The sequence below is a fragment of the Neophocaena asiaeorientalis genome, unplaced genomic scaffold, assembly GCF_003031525.2.
Source record: "Neophocaena asiaeorientalis asiaeorientalis breed wild unplaced genomic scaffold, Neophocaena_asiaeorientalis_V1.1 scaffold1186, whole genome shotgun sequence".
Lineage (NCBI taxonomy): Eukaryota > Metazoa > Chordata > Mammalia > Artiodactyla > Phocoenidae > Neophocaena > Neophocaena asiaeorientalis.
The window spans coordinates 597,786-609,883 of NW_020173974.1; the positions used below are offsets into that span (position 1 = coordinate 597,786).

At 55.7% G+C, this 12,098-nt stretch overlaps 2 protein-coding genes across 6 annotated transcripts in view; both read left to right on the forward strand.

Annotated features, from left to right (window-relative positions):
- The first annotated feature begins 244 nt into the window (after positions 1–244).
- On the forward strand, positions 245–11,034 carry RNF31 (ring finger protein 31). Of its 5 annotated transcripts, none has more exons than XM_024753191.1 (21): positions 245–1,135; positions 1,222–1,368; positions 1,519–1,674; positions 1,871–1,930; positions 2,034–2,109; positions 2,327–2,504; positions 2,979–3,366; positions 3,541–3,831; positions 4,261–4,341; positions 4,439–4,624; positions 4,736–4,942; positions 6,643–6,816; positions 6,900–6,998; positions 7,092–7,181; positions 8,570–8,684; positions 8,789–8,907; positions 9,068–9,292; positions 9,440–9,497; positions 10,214–10,310; positions 10,613–10,781; positions 10,892–11,034. In XM_024753191.1, exons 1-21 carry the CDS (start codon positions 944–946, stop codon positions 10,943–10,945), a joined length of 3,162 nt encoding a protein of 1,053 aa, XP_024608959.1. In that variant the 5' UTR covers positions 245–943; the 3' UTR covers positions 10,946–11,034. The 5 variants fall into 5 exon arrangements, with proteins under 5 accessions (XP_024608959.1, XP_024608957.1, XP_024608956.1 ...); XM_024753189.1 differs by having other exon boundaries at positions 246–1,135; positions 3,544–3,831; positions 4,093–4,341; XM_024753188.1 differs by having other exon boundaries at positions 248–1,135; positions 4,093–4,341.
- Positions 11,035–11,519: 485 nt separating this feature from the next.
- IRF9 (interferon regulatory factor 9) overlaps positions 11,520–12,098 on the forward strand; it is a 6,835-nt gene continuing 6,256 nt past the window's right edge. The window contains 1 exon segment of the mRNA XM_024753193.1: positions 11,520–11,713. The gene's annotated coding sequence lies outside the window, so the exon portion shown is untranslated.

The following is a 12,098-nucleotide window of genomic DNA, read 5'->3' on the forward strand; positions in this document are numbered from 1 at the left end:
GGCCGCAAACCGTAAGGAGCCCCTCTGCCATTCTCGGCCTGTGAGACTAGAAAAGGCGGTGCTGACTCGGTCACAAACCCAGGGGCTGTCCGGGGGAGGGGCTAGGATAAGTGGGACCGGCGGCGATTGAACAGGGGCTGTCCCTCGGAGAAGGGGAGGGGCTTAGAGAGAGGGGGAAAGAACCGTCCAAGGACAGTCAGGGTTGGGGTGAGAAGGGTGGGAGAGTGGGAAAGGGGGTGTTAAGTGGTGCGGCTCCCCCAGGAAGGCTTGACTGCGGGGAAGGGCCAGAGAGGGATCAGAGTGGGCGGGAGAAGTAGTAGGAGGGAGAAGGGACACAGGATAGGAAGGGAGAAGGTGCGGGGGCTTCCTCCCGGAGGGCGCCCTATCTTCAAGACTGACTGGAGAAGGGGCTTGAGTGGGGCTCAGGCCGGCCAGAGTTGAGTCCCCAGCTGAGTGGGATTTCCCCTGTGGGGTCCCGGATAGAGAGGAGGGCTTTGAGGGGAGTAAAATAACCCCGTACCAGGGTCTATCCGGAGAGGGGTGGGACCAGCCTGGACCAAGGAGGGGAAGAACGCCAGAACAGGGTTTGCTGCCTAGGCGCTCTGGGGGAGGAGCCATGGATTATTTATCATTATCATTGGCTGGGACCCTGGGCCACGCCCCCCGATTTCTTGGCCTCCGCCCTTCCTCAAGCTTAGACCCCGCCCCTTCCCCTGAATCTGGGTTGCAGTCCCGCCCTCTTTCCTAGTACTTCCTGTTCCCGCTAACCCTGGCGTTGGGCCCGGGGCCGAAGAGTGACCGTGCTGAGAGTGACCCGGGGCGTCCGAACCGACCGGGTCGGGCCGCGAAGCCAGACCCCAGGCGCCACTGGCGGCGCTCGGACCGCGCACAGCCTGCGCCGGGTCCCGTCGGACAGCGGGCTGGGGCTGACTCCTGTCTCAGGATGCCGGGGGAGGAGGAGGAGCGGGCCTTCCTGGCGGCCCGCGAGGAGCTGGCGAGCGCCCTGAGGAAGGATTCCGGGCAGGCGCTTTCGCTGGAGCAGCTCCGGCCGCTACTGGTCACCTCTCTGCCGCCAGCAGCCCGCTACCTGCAGCTGGATGCTGCACGCCTGGTCCGCTGCAACGCTCATGGGGAGGTGAGGCCCGGCCCGGGTTGGGAGGAGGACAGAGGACCTGAGACCGGGCCGGGGCTCACAGCTCTCTGCTCTCTGACTGCTCGCAGCCCCGAAACTACCTCAACACCCTCTCCACGGCCCTGAACATCCTGGAGAAATATGGCCGCAACCTCCTCAGCCCTCAGCGGCCCCGGTACTGGCGCGGGGTCAAGTTTAATAACCCTGTCTTTCGCAGTACGGTGGATGCTGTTCAGGTGAAGCCCTTGGGCCCCTAATGGGAGAAGGGAACTTAGCCTGGGCTGGGGGTTGACTAGAAAGGGCCTGAGGCTGTGCTGAATGGGTTGAGGTCCAGCCCTATTGCGAAGGGGACCTGTTGGGCGGTGACTGGTTTGAATGTGTGGCAGGGGGGCCGGGATGTTCTGCGATTGTATGGCTACACAGAGGAGCAGCCAGATGGGTTGAGCTTCCCTGAGGGCCAGAAGGAGCCGGATGAGCAACAGGTTGCTACAGTCACACTGGAAGTACTGCTGCTTCGGACAGAGCTCAGCCTGCTGCTACAGGTGAGGTATCTCTAGTCCCAGCCTAACAACAAAGCCAGTGTGGGGACTCCCATGCTGCTGAACCATAGGCATAGTCCCCACAGTAACTTAGGATCTCTCTGTACTTTTCACCCTGTGAACGTTGGGGGGACCAGGGCTTTGAGGGAGGGCCTTGTTCCAGGGCTCTAGGTGGGAACTCCTCTTACCTTGTTTGCAGAATACTCATCCAGAACCACAAGCACTGGAGCAGCTGCTGAAAGACAAGGTTGAAGATGATGTAAGGAAGGCAGGAATGGGGCTCTGGGGCCTGGCGAACAAAGGGAACCTGTTGTGGGCCTCTGTCCCCAAGCCCTTGCTCATTCCTTGTCCTTTTTCCTCAGATACTGCAGCTCTCAGAGTTTGCCCCCTTACTGAGAGAGATTGCTCCTGGCCCCCTCACCACACCCTCTGCCCCAGGTATTATTGTCCTATGTTGGGGGGTGGGAGTGCTAGTAGATCATACTGATGGAAATTTCCTGTCTTCTTGGTTACCTTCCTTTTATATAGATTAAAATTGTTTCCTTGGGTTGAAAAGATATGCTGAAAAGTTGTCTGTGATTTGTCTCCTCCACAGCAGATTCAAATGTAATCTGGTCTTTTTTAGAAAGATGTTCTATTTTTTCCTGTTCTCCAGCCTCCATTCCTGGTCCCTGCTTCCTCTGTGGTTCTGCCCCAGGCACATTGCACTGCTTAGCTTGTAAACAGGCCTTGTGCCCAACTTGTGATCGCCTCTTCCATGGACACCCAGACCGTGCACATCACCTCCGCCAGACCCTGCCTGTGGCCCCCCAGGCCACCCACCTGACCCCCAGGTGAGAGGCCTTTTCTCCTGAGTGGGAGCGAAATTGAGAGAACTTAAAATTATTTGAGTATCTACTATGTGCTGGATTCTGTGCTAAAGACTGTCTCATAGAGAGCAAGCAGCCAGTTACTGCCCTCCAGGAGACCACAGATATACACGTCAAGCAAGTAGCAGTCATAGCAAAATGGATTATTTGGGTGTGCAGATAGGTAGCAGGAGGATGCAGCTTAGTCAGAAGGATCAGCTCAATTAGTTGGTGGTATTTTAAGCACCTAATAGGGGTCAGGCCCTATGTTAGGGATATTTACCAGCCAGATATGGACTTTAGGCTGTCATTTAAATGTTGAAGAGGCTATGGGTATGGCAGTGTTCCAGACATGTGCAAAGGCCAGAGCCATGTGTTGTCCTGCAGGGAATGAGGGATGCCCATGGGTAAGCATCCCAGGCACCCCCTCAGCAGGCCGTGTCTGCTTTTCCATTACAGCTTATCTGCCTCAGCTCCACCACGGCCTCAGTCAACCTCCCTGCCGGCCCTGGGAGACAGCTCTTCTTCTTCCCCTGATCCTGCAAGTGCCCGTCTTCCCTGGCACTGTTCTGCCTGCGCCATGCTGAATGAACCTTGGACAGTACTCTGTGTGGCCTGTGATCGGCCCCGAGGCTGTAAAGGGTTGGGGCTGGGGATTGAGGGTCCCCAAGGCGCTGGGGGCGTAGAACCCGAGCTTGCACGGGGTCACTGGGCCTGCCAGAGCTGCACCTTTGAGAATGAGGCTGTGGCTGTGCTGTGTGCCATGTGTGAGCGACCTCGGCTGGCTCAGCCTCCCAGCTTGGTAGTGGATTCTCAGGATGCCGGCGTTTGCCTGCAGCCCCTTAAGGTAACCTGTTCCTGGCCTTCTCAGCTCTTTATTTGCACCTGTTACCACAGGCCATGCTCTACTTCTTCATCCCCTATTTTCCTTCAGTTCCCTGGTATCTTCCCCCCAGATTCCTATATTTCCATCTTGAGCCTCAGCCAACCTTCAATGGGATAATTCTTTCTGCCTTCCCAGCAGGAGGATACTTTGCTCTCCTCTGCCCAGACTCCAGTGTGGTACTGCATTCACTGTACCTTCTGCAACTCGGGCCCTGGCTGGGTGTGTGCCATGTGTAACCGGACCAGCAGCCCCATCCCAGTACAGCATACCTCTCGGCCCCTTGCCAGCTCTTTGGAAGAGCAACTCCCTGAACCAGGGCCTCCACGACGCCTCAGTGCCCCCCTGGCCAGTTCCTGTGGGGACCTTGAGAAGCAGCGCCAAGACAAGATGCGGGAGGAAGGTCTCCAGCTAGTGCTCAAGATCCGGGTGAGGATTTGGGCCTGGGATAAGCTTGTGGGGGAAGAGAGAGGCTGCAGTTGATTGATGCAAGTTCTCAAAACCTGTCATTGTTAGCAGCAGCTGCCTCTTATTGAACTCTTCCCCCACGGCAGGTATCATGCTGTGTGCTGCTCACGTGATCCGTGATCCATGACAGCTCAAGCACTGTCAGCCTTTTGGTTCGGGCTGAGGGTGGGTGGGGTGTGCCCTTCCTGATAGGCGCCCTGTCTGGGCGGGACTGTGCCTTAGGAAGGGGAAGCCGGAGGCGCCTGTCCAGAGGAGGTCTTCTCAGCTCTGCAGTACTCGGGCACCGAGGTGCCCCTGCAGTGGCTGCGCTCAGAGCTGCCCTACGTGCTGGAGATGGTGGCTGAGCTGGCTGGACAGCAAGACCCGAGGCTGGGTGCCTTTTCCTGTCAGGAGGCCCGGAATGCCTGGCTGGATCGTCACGGCAACCTGGATGAAGCTGTGAAAGAGTGTGTGCGGGCCCGGCGGAGGAAGGTAGCAGCAGCTGTGCTGGAGGGGGTGCAGGATTGAGGGCTGTGGATCTCAGAGCCTCTCACATTCTTCTTCACTCCTCACCCCTCCCAACTCACAGGTGCAGGAGCTCCGGTCCCTGGGCTTTGAGCCTGAGGAGGGGTCTCTTCATGCCTTGTTCCAACATGGAGGTGACGTGGCACGAGCCCTGACTGAGCTACAGCGCCAGCGCCTAGAGCCCTTCCATCAGCGCCTCTGGGACAGTGGTCCTGAGCCCACCCCTTCCTGGGACGGGCCAGATAAGCAGGTGCTGGAAGGAGGTGAAGAGCCCACTTAGTAGGGCTGAGGGCAGGCTGAGGGGTAGGCTCTCTGCGGTCTGACAGCCACTTCTTCCCTCTCCACCTGAATCACCTTGCAGAGCCTGGTCAGACGGCTTTTGGCAGTCCACACACTCCCCAGCTGGGGCCGGGCAGAGCTGGCGCTGGCGCTACTGCAGGAAACACCCAGGAACTATGAGTTGGGGGATGTGGTAGAAGCTGTGAGGCAGAGCCAGGACCGGGCCTTCCTGCGCCGCTTGCTTGCCCAGGAGTGTGCCGTGTGCAGCTGGGCCCTGCCCCGCAACCGGGTAAGTCCCTCCCCACTGCCCCTGGCCTTAGAATTGCTTTGTTCCCTTTGGATCCCCACTGTACCCCAGCCCCTGTCTCTGATCTTGTCTTTTGCTCTGCAGTTGCCCATGTGCCCCTGAAGGCTTCTGGGAAGGGGAGGGCAGGAATAGGCCACCTCCCTCTCTTTTTTTTAAATGTTCTATTATGGGAAATTTCGAACATGCAATAGTAGAGAAAACTGTATAATGGATTCCACTCTCCCTCCCCCCACCATGTATTCATCATCAGGCTTCAGCCATTATTAACGGATGACCAATCTTTACTTCATCTACACATACATAGGATTCTTTTTTTATTTTTATTTTTTGCGATACGTGGGCCTCTCACTGTTGTGGCCTCTCCCGTTGAGGAGCACAGGCTCCGGACGCGCAGGCCCAGCGGCCATGGCTCACGGGCCCAGCCGCTCCGCGGCATGTGGGATCCTCCTGGACCGGGGCACGAACCTGTGTCCCCTGCATCGGCAGGCAGACTCTCAACCACTGCGCCACCAGGGAAGCCCCTACATAGGATTATTTTGAAACAAATCTCAGATGTCAGATAGTTTATCTGTAATATTTCAATATGTATCTCTAAAAGATAAAACTCTTTGAAAATATAACCACAAATACCACTGTCACACCAAAAAAATTACCATTATTTAATGTGATCATCAAATACCCACTTGGTAGGAATAGGCCCCTCTTATCTCCTGAGCCCCTTCTGACTTACTCTAGGTCAGAAGTGGCAATTCTTTGGCAAAATACAGCCCAGTTTAGTTAGGCTGGCTCTGTATGTTTTTTGTTTTTACTCTCTATTTTAAAATAATTGTAGAGTCACAGGCAGTTATGAAAATAGTACAGAGTCCTGTGTGCTCTTTATCCACCCCCTCCCAATGGTGACATCTTGTATAATCATAGTGCAATATCAAGGCCAAGAAATAGATATTGGTACAATGTCAGCTAGACCGCAGGCTTTGTTCATTTTGTGCCTCAGTGTGTATGTGTGTAGTTGTATGCCATTTGATCCCACATGTAGATTCATGTAACCACCACCACAATCAAGATACCACAATGCGACCCCCTTGTGCTACCGCTTTATAGTTGTAACCTTCTTCCTCTCCTCCTGTCATATGGCAGCCACTAGTCTGTTCTCCATTGCTATAGTTTTGTCATTTCAAGGATGTTGTTTGTGTTTGCTTTTTTTTTGGCCATGCCACACAGCTTTCAGGATCTTAGTTCCCCAACGAGGGATTGAACCCGGGCCCTCGTCAGTGAAAGTGCGGAGTCCTACCCACTGGACCACCAGGGAATCCACCACCACCCACCCCACCCCCGGCTTTTTTTTCCTTTTTAAATTAACTTTAAAAAAATTTTTATTTTCTACTGGAGTATAGTTGATCTACAATGCTGTGTTAGTTTCAGGTGTACTGCAAAGTGATTCAGTTATTGTGTGCTTGCTTTTAATTGAATGTGGATGCCTTTAGAGGGCATTCTTCCGTTTACCTTAGGTCTCACCATTGTCTGTTTTTTTCCATCTGAAGGTCTTCAGACATTTAGGTTGCCTGCCCAGTTGTTAATTAGACCCCGGTTTCATAGCAGACACCTGGCTACTGCCCCCCCTCGGCTGGCAACTGTAGCTTCTTACCCGCTTCCCTCCCTTCCCTTCCCCTCCCCTCCACCAGATGCAGGCTCTGACCTCCTGTGAGTGCACTATCTGTCCCGACTGCTTCCGCCAGCACTTCACCATTGCCTTGAAGGAGAAACACATCACAGACATGGTGTGCCCTGCCTGTGGCCGCCCCGACCTCACCGATGATGCACAGCTGCTCAGCTACTTTTCCACCCTCGATATCCAGGTACTGAAGTCCCTAGGACTCAGGGTGCCCTGGGCTTTGAACAGGAGCCTTGCCCACCCGCCACTTCCACATCCTGTTCCCAGCTTCGAGAGAGCCTAGAGCCAGATGCCTATGCACTGTTCCACAAGAAGCTGACTGAGGGCGTGCTCATGCGAGATCCCAAGTTCTTGTGGTGTGCCCAGGTCAGAGGCCTGCCCAGAGCTGCTGACCGGAGGGAGGGGTGGGGAGTGGTGCCTGGTCAGGCCTCAGACAGCTTTATGCTCTTGGACCCACAGTGCTCCTTTGGCTTCATATACGAGCGTGAGCAGCTGGAGGCAACATGTCCGCAGTGTCACCAGACCTTCTGCGTGCGCTGTAAGCGCCAGGTGAGGCACATCCACCCTTTTGGAAAGACCTGCTGAGCCACCGCAGGTACTGTTAGACGCGGGGTGTGCTGGAGAACAGAACAGACATGAGCTCTGGGCTCAAAGAGTTACAGGCTAGCCAGGGAGGGAGGGAGGAGGGATGAGGGAAGGAGAGAGAGCAGAATTATACATCGCTGTGAGTTCTATGAAGAAAACAAATAGGAATCTGAGGTTAGGAATAACAGGATGGACCTACCTAGTACACAGGATCGAGAGGTTAGACAAGCCTTCTCTAAAACGGCTGGATTTAAGCTCAGGCATGAAAGTTAAGAAGAAGCCAACTATGCAAAGAGTATTTGGAAGAGAAAGAACAACACATGGAAAGGCCAAAGTCAGAAAAAGTGTTGTGTGGCTGGAGCCTCAAGAGCAAGGGTGAGAGCGGCTGGTGGTCGGAGAGGAGCTAGCTGCCAGGTCAGGAGAGGCTGTGAGGCCAATCCAGCAAGGGATCGGCCTTTCATTCTAAGACTGAGCAAGGGGTCATGCTCTCTCATTTACCTTTAGAAAGTTTAATATTTGATACCAAAAAGTTGCATCTGTCTTTTTTTTTAACTTATTTTAATTTATTTACTTATTGTTGGCTGTGTTGGGCCTTTGTTGCTGCGTGCGGGCTTTCTCTAGTTGAGGTGAGCAGGGGCTACTCTTCGTTGCCGCGTGCGGACTTCTCATTGTGGTGGCTTCTCTTGTTGCGGAGCATGGGCTCTAGGCGCGTGGGCTTCAGTAGTTGTGGCACACGGGCTCAGTAGTTGTGGCTCGTGGGCTCTAGAGCGCAGGCTCCGTAGTTGTGGCACACGGGCTTAGTTGCTCTGCGGCATGTGGGATCTTCCTGGACCAGGGCTTGAACCCATGTCCCCTGCATTGGCAGGTGGATTCTTAACTACTCTGCCACCAGGGAAGTCCCTGCATCTGTCATATAAAACACCATAATAAAATGAACCCCTGCGACCTTACCACCAAACCTCCAAGCTAGAACACTCCCAGTGCAGTTGGTTACATGTTCAAAGGCACACTGGCTGCAAGGTGGAGGCTGAACCATAGGGGAGCAGGAGTGGAGGCATAGAGACTAGGAATCGAGACGAGACCTGACCTGGCCCAGAGTAAAGGTGGTCAGAGTAGGGATGAAGAAAAGGACAGGGTTGAGCTAGGGTTGGGTGGTGGAAACAAGACTTGCTGGTGAATGTTTCGGGTGTGAAGAGGTGAGAGAACCAAGGCTGGCCCCTCGGTTTGGGATTTGAGCAAATGGTGGATGGCAGTGCCATACACTAAGCCAGGGACCGCTGGATCTGAGTGGAGGGGCCAGCAAGAAGGGCCTAGGATAGAGCTTTCATGGGAAGCTCGTTTCCTTCTGGCAGTGGGAGGAGCAGCACCGAGGTCGGAGCTGTGAAGATTTCCAGAACTGGAAACGCACCAATGACCCGGAGTACCAGGCCCAGGGCTTGGCGATGTACCTTCAGGAAAATGGCATAGGTAAGGTTGCCTGTTTGCCCAGTAATCTCTCATTGCCAGCGGCTCTCTTCCTGAGGGCCTGAGGAGCAGTGGCAGCCCAAACTCTGACCTGCTGTCCCTTGCAGACTGCCCCAAGTGCAAGTTCTCGTATGCACTGGCCCGAGGAGGCTGCATGCACTTTCACTGCACCCAGTGCCGCCACCAGTTCTGCAGTGGCTGCTACAATGCCTTTTACGCCAAGAATGTGAGCCCAGAGAACGGGGATGGAAGGGCTAGCTGGGTGGGGCTGCCATCGGGAGTGAGGGAGTGAGGGGTGGAGGCCGTTGAGGAACAGCCCAGGGGAAGAGGAGAACAGTGGGGGGTAAAGCACCTCTCTGTCCTCTCTCCCCTTCTGCTTGCTCCAGACCCTCCAATGTCTCATCTCCCCCACCCCTACACCCCTCACGCAGGGGTTCCTGAGAGGCCAGGACCCCAACAGTCTCCAACTTCCCCTCTCCCATCTGGGTTTCCGCCAGAAATGTCCAGACCCTAACTGCAGGGTGAAGAAGTCCCTGCACGGCCACCACCCCCGCGACTGCCTCTTCTACCTGCGGGACTGGATGGCTCCTCGGCTCCAGAAGCTGCTTCAGGTCAGGGGCGGCCAGCCTGGCTGGTTTGCCAGTCGCCCAGGAGAGGAGGCAGGGCACAGGGTGGCAGGAAGGGAAAGGCCTGGATGCCGAGAAATCCAGCAGGCTGGCACCAAGGGAAGCTAACGCCCATCCTTCTGCCCTCCTCAGGACAATAACGTCATGTTCAACACAGAGCCCCCAGCGGGGGCCCGGGCAGTGCCTGGAGGTGAGTGTCGGGCCTGGGAGAAGGCAAGAGGAGGGGCTGGGCTCCCCCTGTGTGATGGATGAAGGCAAGGCTTGGGTCTGGGGTTGGACCAGGACGCAGGCCCATCCTGTGCTTGCTTGTTGTGCTCTTTGGTGACTCAGCCTCCCCAGGCTTGTTTCTTCCTCTGTAAAGTGGGGACCATATCCACCTTGCAGCCAAGCTGTTTTATGTAAGGCCACATTCAAGCGCCTGGCACCTCGATGCTAATTTTATTCTCCCATTCCCAAAGGATAGTGATTCATTAGTTAACTCAATGACTATTTAATTAAAGACTTACTAGTTGCACTGTTTTAGGTTCCATGAGGGCAACAGAAAGATGTTATATATGATTCTAATCTGCCCCACTTCTTACCATCTGTGTAGAGTAAGACCTTCACAGAATAAGCTAACCTCGCAAGAGCTAAATCACAACCAAAAGAGCTGTCTCAAGGGAGTATATGATTATACGGGCCAGAAGTCAGCTTGGCTAAAAGCAGGGACAGCAAGGTCCCTGCTTCTGTGTCGGAAGTGGTCTGCACCGTGGCATCTCTGGCACAGCTGTTAGAGCAGGGGCTCCTGTCCTCAGTCCCCTCCCTAGAGGCTGCCTCCCGTGCCTCCATCCATATCCTAGTTCTCCTGGGCCTTTGTGGTCAGTGGCCCCCTCCGGACAAAGGGACCCTTCCTTCCCTTACCCCTAGGTGGCTGCCGAGTGATGGAGCAGAAGGAAGTTCCCAACGGGTTCCGGGACGAAGCCTGCGGCAAGGAGACTCCTGCTGGCTATGCCGGCCTCTGCCAGTGAGTGCCAGGCAGGGCGTGGAGCACGGCGTCGGGGCACAGGAGCACTGGGGGTGTGCCTGGGCAGAAGAGTGGGTCTCTGCAAGCAGTAGGTCCTGCAAGAAGTGGGAGGGAGGGGCCTCTCTAGGCGAGGGCACAGAAAGGTGGTGTGCACAGGTTGGCAAGGGCCCACAAGAGCAACTGGCGAGGGGTGTTGGTCTTGTTCATCTGAGTATGCTAGTGCCCAGCACAGTGCTGGACACACTCAGTTGATATCAGTCAAACTTCAGAAGAACAAATATTCCACCCTCTCATCTCCCCAGGGCCCACTACAAAGAGTACCTTGTGAGCCTCATCAATGCCCACTCACTGGACCCAGCCAGCCTGTATGAGGTGGAGGAGCTGGAGACGGCTACCGAGCGCTACCTGCATGTGCGCCCCCAGCCGCTGCCTGGGGAGGATGCCGCCACCTACCACGCCCGCTTGTTACAGGTAAAGCCTCCCCCAGCCTCACCTCTGACCCCACTCTCTAGAAGTCCCCTGTCCAGACTGTGTCTGAGCCCCAGGCTTCCAGTATCATCATCTTCTCTCTCCTTCTACAGAAGCTGATAGAAGAGGTGCCCTTGGGACAGAGTATCCCCCGCAGGAGGAAGTAGCTGAGGGCAAGGGTCCCAATGAAGGTCCCGTGATCTGACTCCCCGGGAACACCTCCAGCACCAATAAAGAGGCATTTCCTTGCCCAGGCTTCTTGGTGGTCCTTCTTCCTTCCTGACCCCACCATCTGGGGGCGCCAGGGAAAGGGGTGTGTGTGAATAGAGCTTTGCTAAAGGCCCCCTGCAGCCTGCCACCTGACCCTCTCTGGACTCAGGCAGAAGGAATTGACGCTGTGGGAGGCTAAGGGCAGCCCTCCCCATCCAGCCACCTGGCCTGGGCTTCCTCTTTCCCTGCATCCTTTCTTCTTTCATTGAATTCAGCTGATATTTGGGGGTGACCTAGTAGGTACCAAGCAGGCATCATGAGGGAACACAGATGCACAAGTGGTACAGAGCTATCCAGAGGCCCCAGGCCAGACTCCGGGACACTGCGGCCTCCCTGGGGAAGCAGCAGTGTCATAGGGGTGGTCTGATACAAGCAAGGAGTATATTGAGGGAGGAAGGGGAATGAGCCTGAGGCAGTAGGGTCCCTCCTCCAGACTCTGACCGCAGGATTCCTACGATAAGATTCTCAGATGCTGCTTCCCCCTGGTGGTAACCAGTTACCCTGCAACTCGGAGACCACGTGATTTCGGGGAAAAGAACCTCCCTGGAGGAGAACTGAAACTTAGGGTGGGGACTGTAGAAAGGGGCGGAGAGATCCAGGAGCTGCCTAGCCAGGCACTGAGCTGAGGTCGGCTGAGCCCTGGGACAGCCTGCAGAGCAGCTCAGGTAAGATTAACCAAAAATAGGTGTCAGCCTGGGTCTAGGTGGGAAGGCCTGGCTAGATTGGAGGTGGTGGGTAGAGGCTCCTGGGGACCCCTCTGCTAGACTGAGGAATAGACAGAAGGCCTGTGAGCCGGGGAGCTAGAATTTGGCATGAGTGAAAGACTGATGGGGAGGCCGGTGTCCCAAGCCCTCTAGGCATAGGACAGGGGCACCTGCTACCGGGTTTGGGGAAGAAGACTCTGCTGCTCTCCCCTGATTGTTTTCTTGCCTCCTGGTCCTGCCCACTTCCGCCCGCCCACAGCTCTGCCCCTGCCCCCAGCTCCCTGCCCCCAGCTCCCTGCCCCACCTACCCCTGGGACTGGGGGGGGAGGGGGGGAAGGTTGGGGGG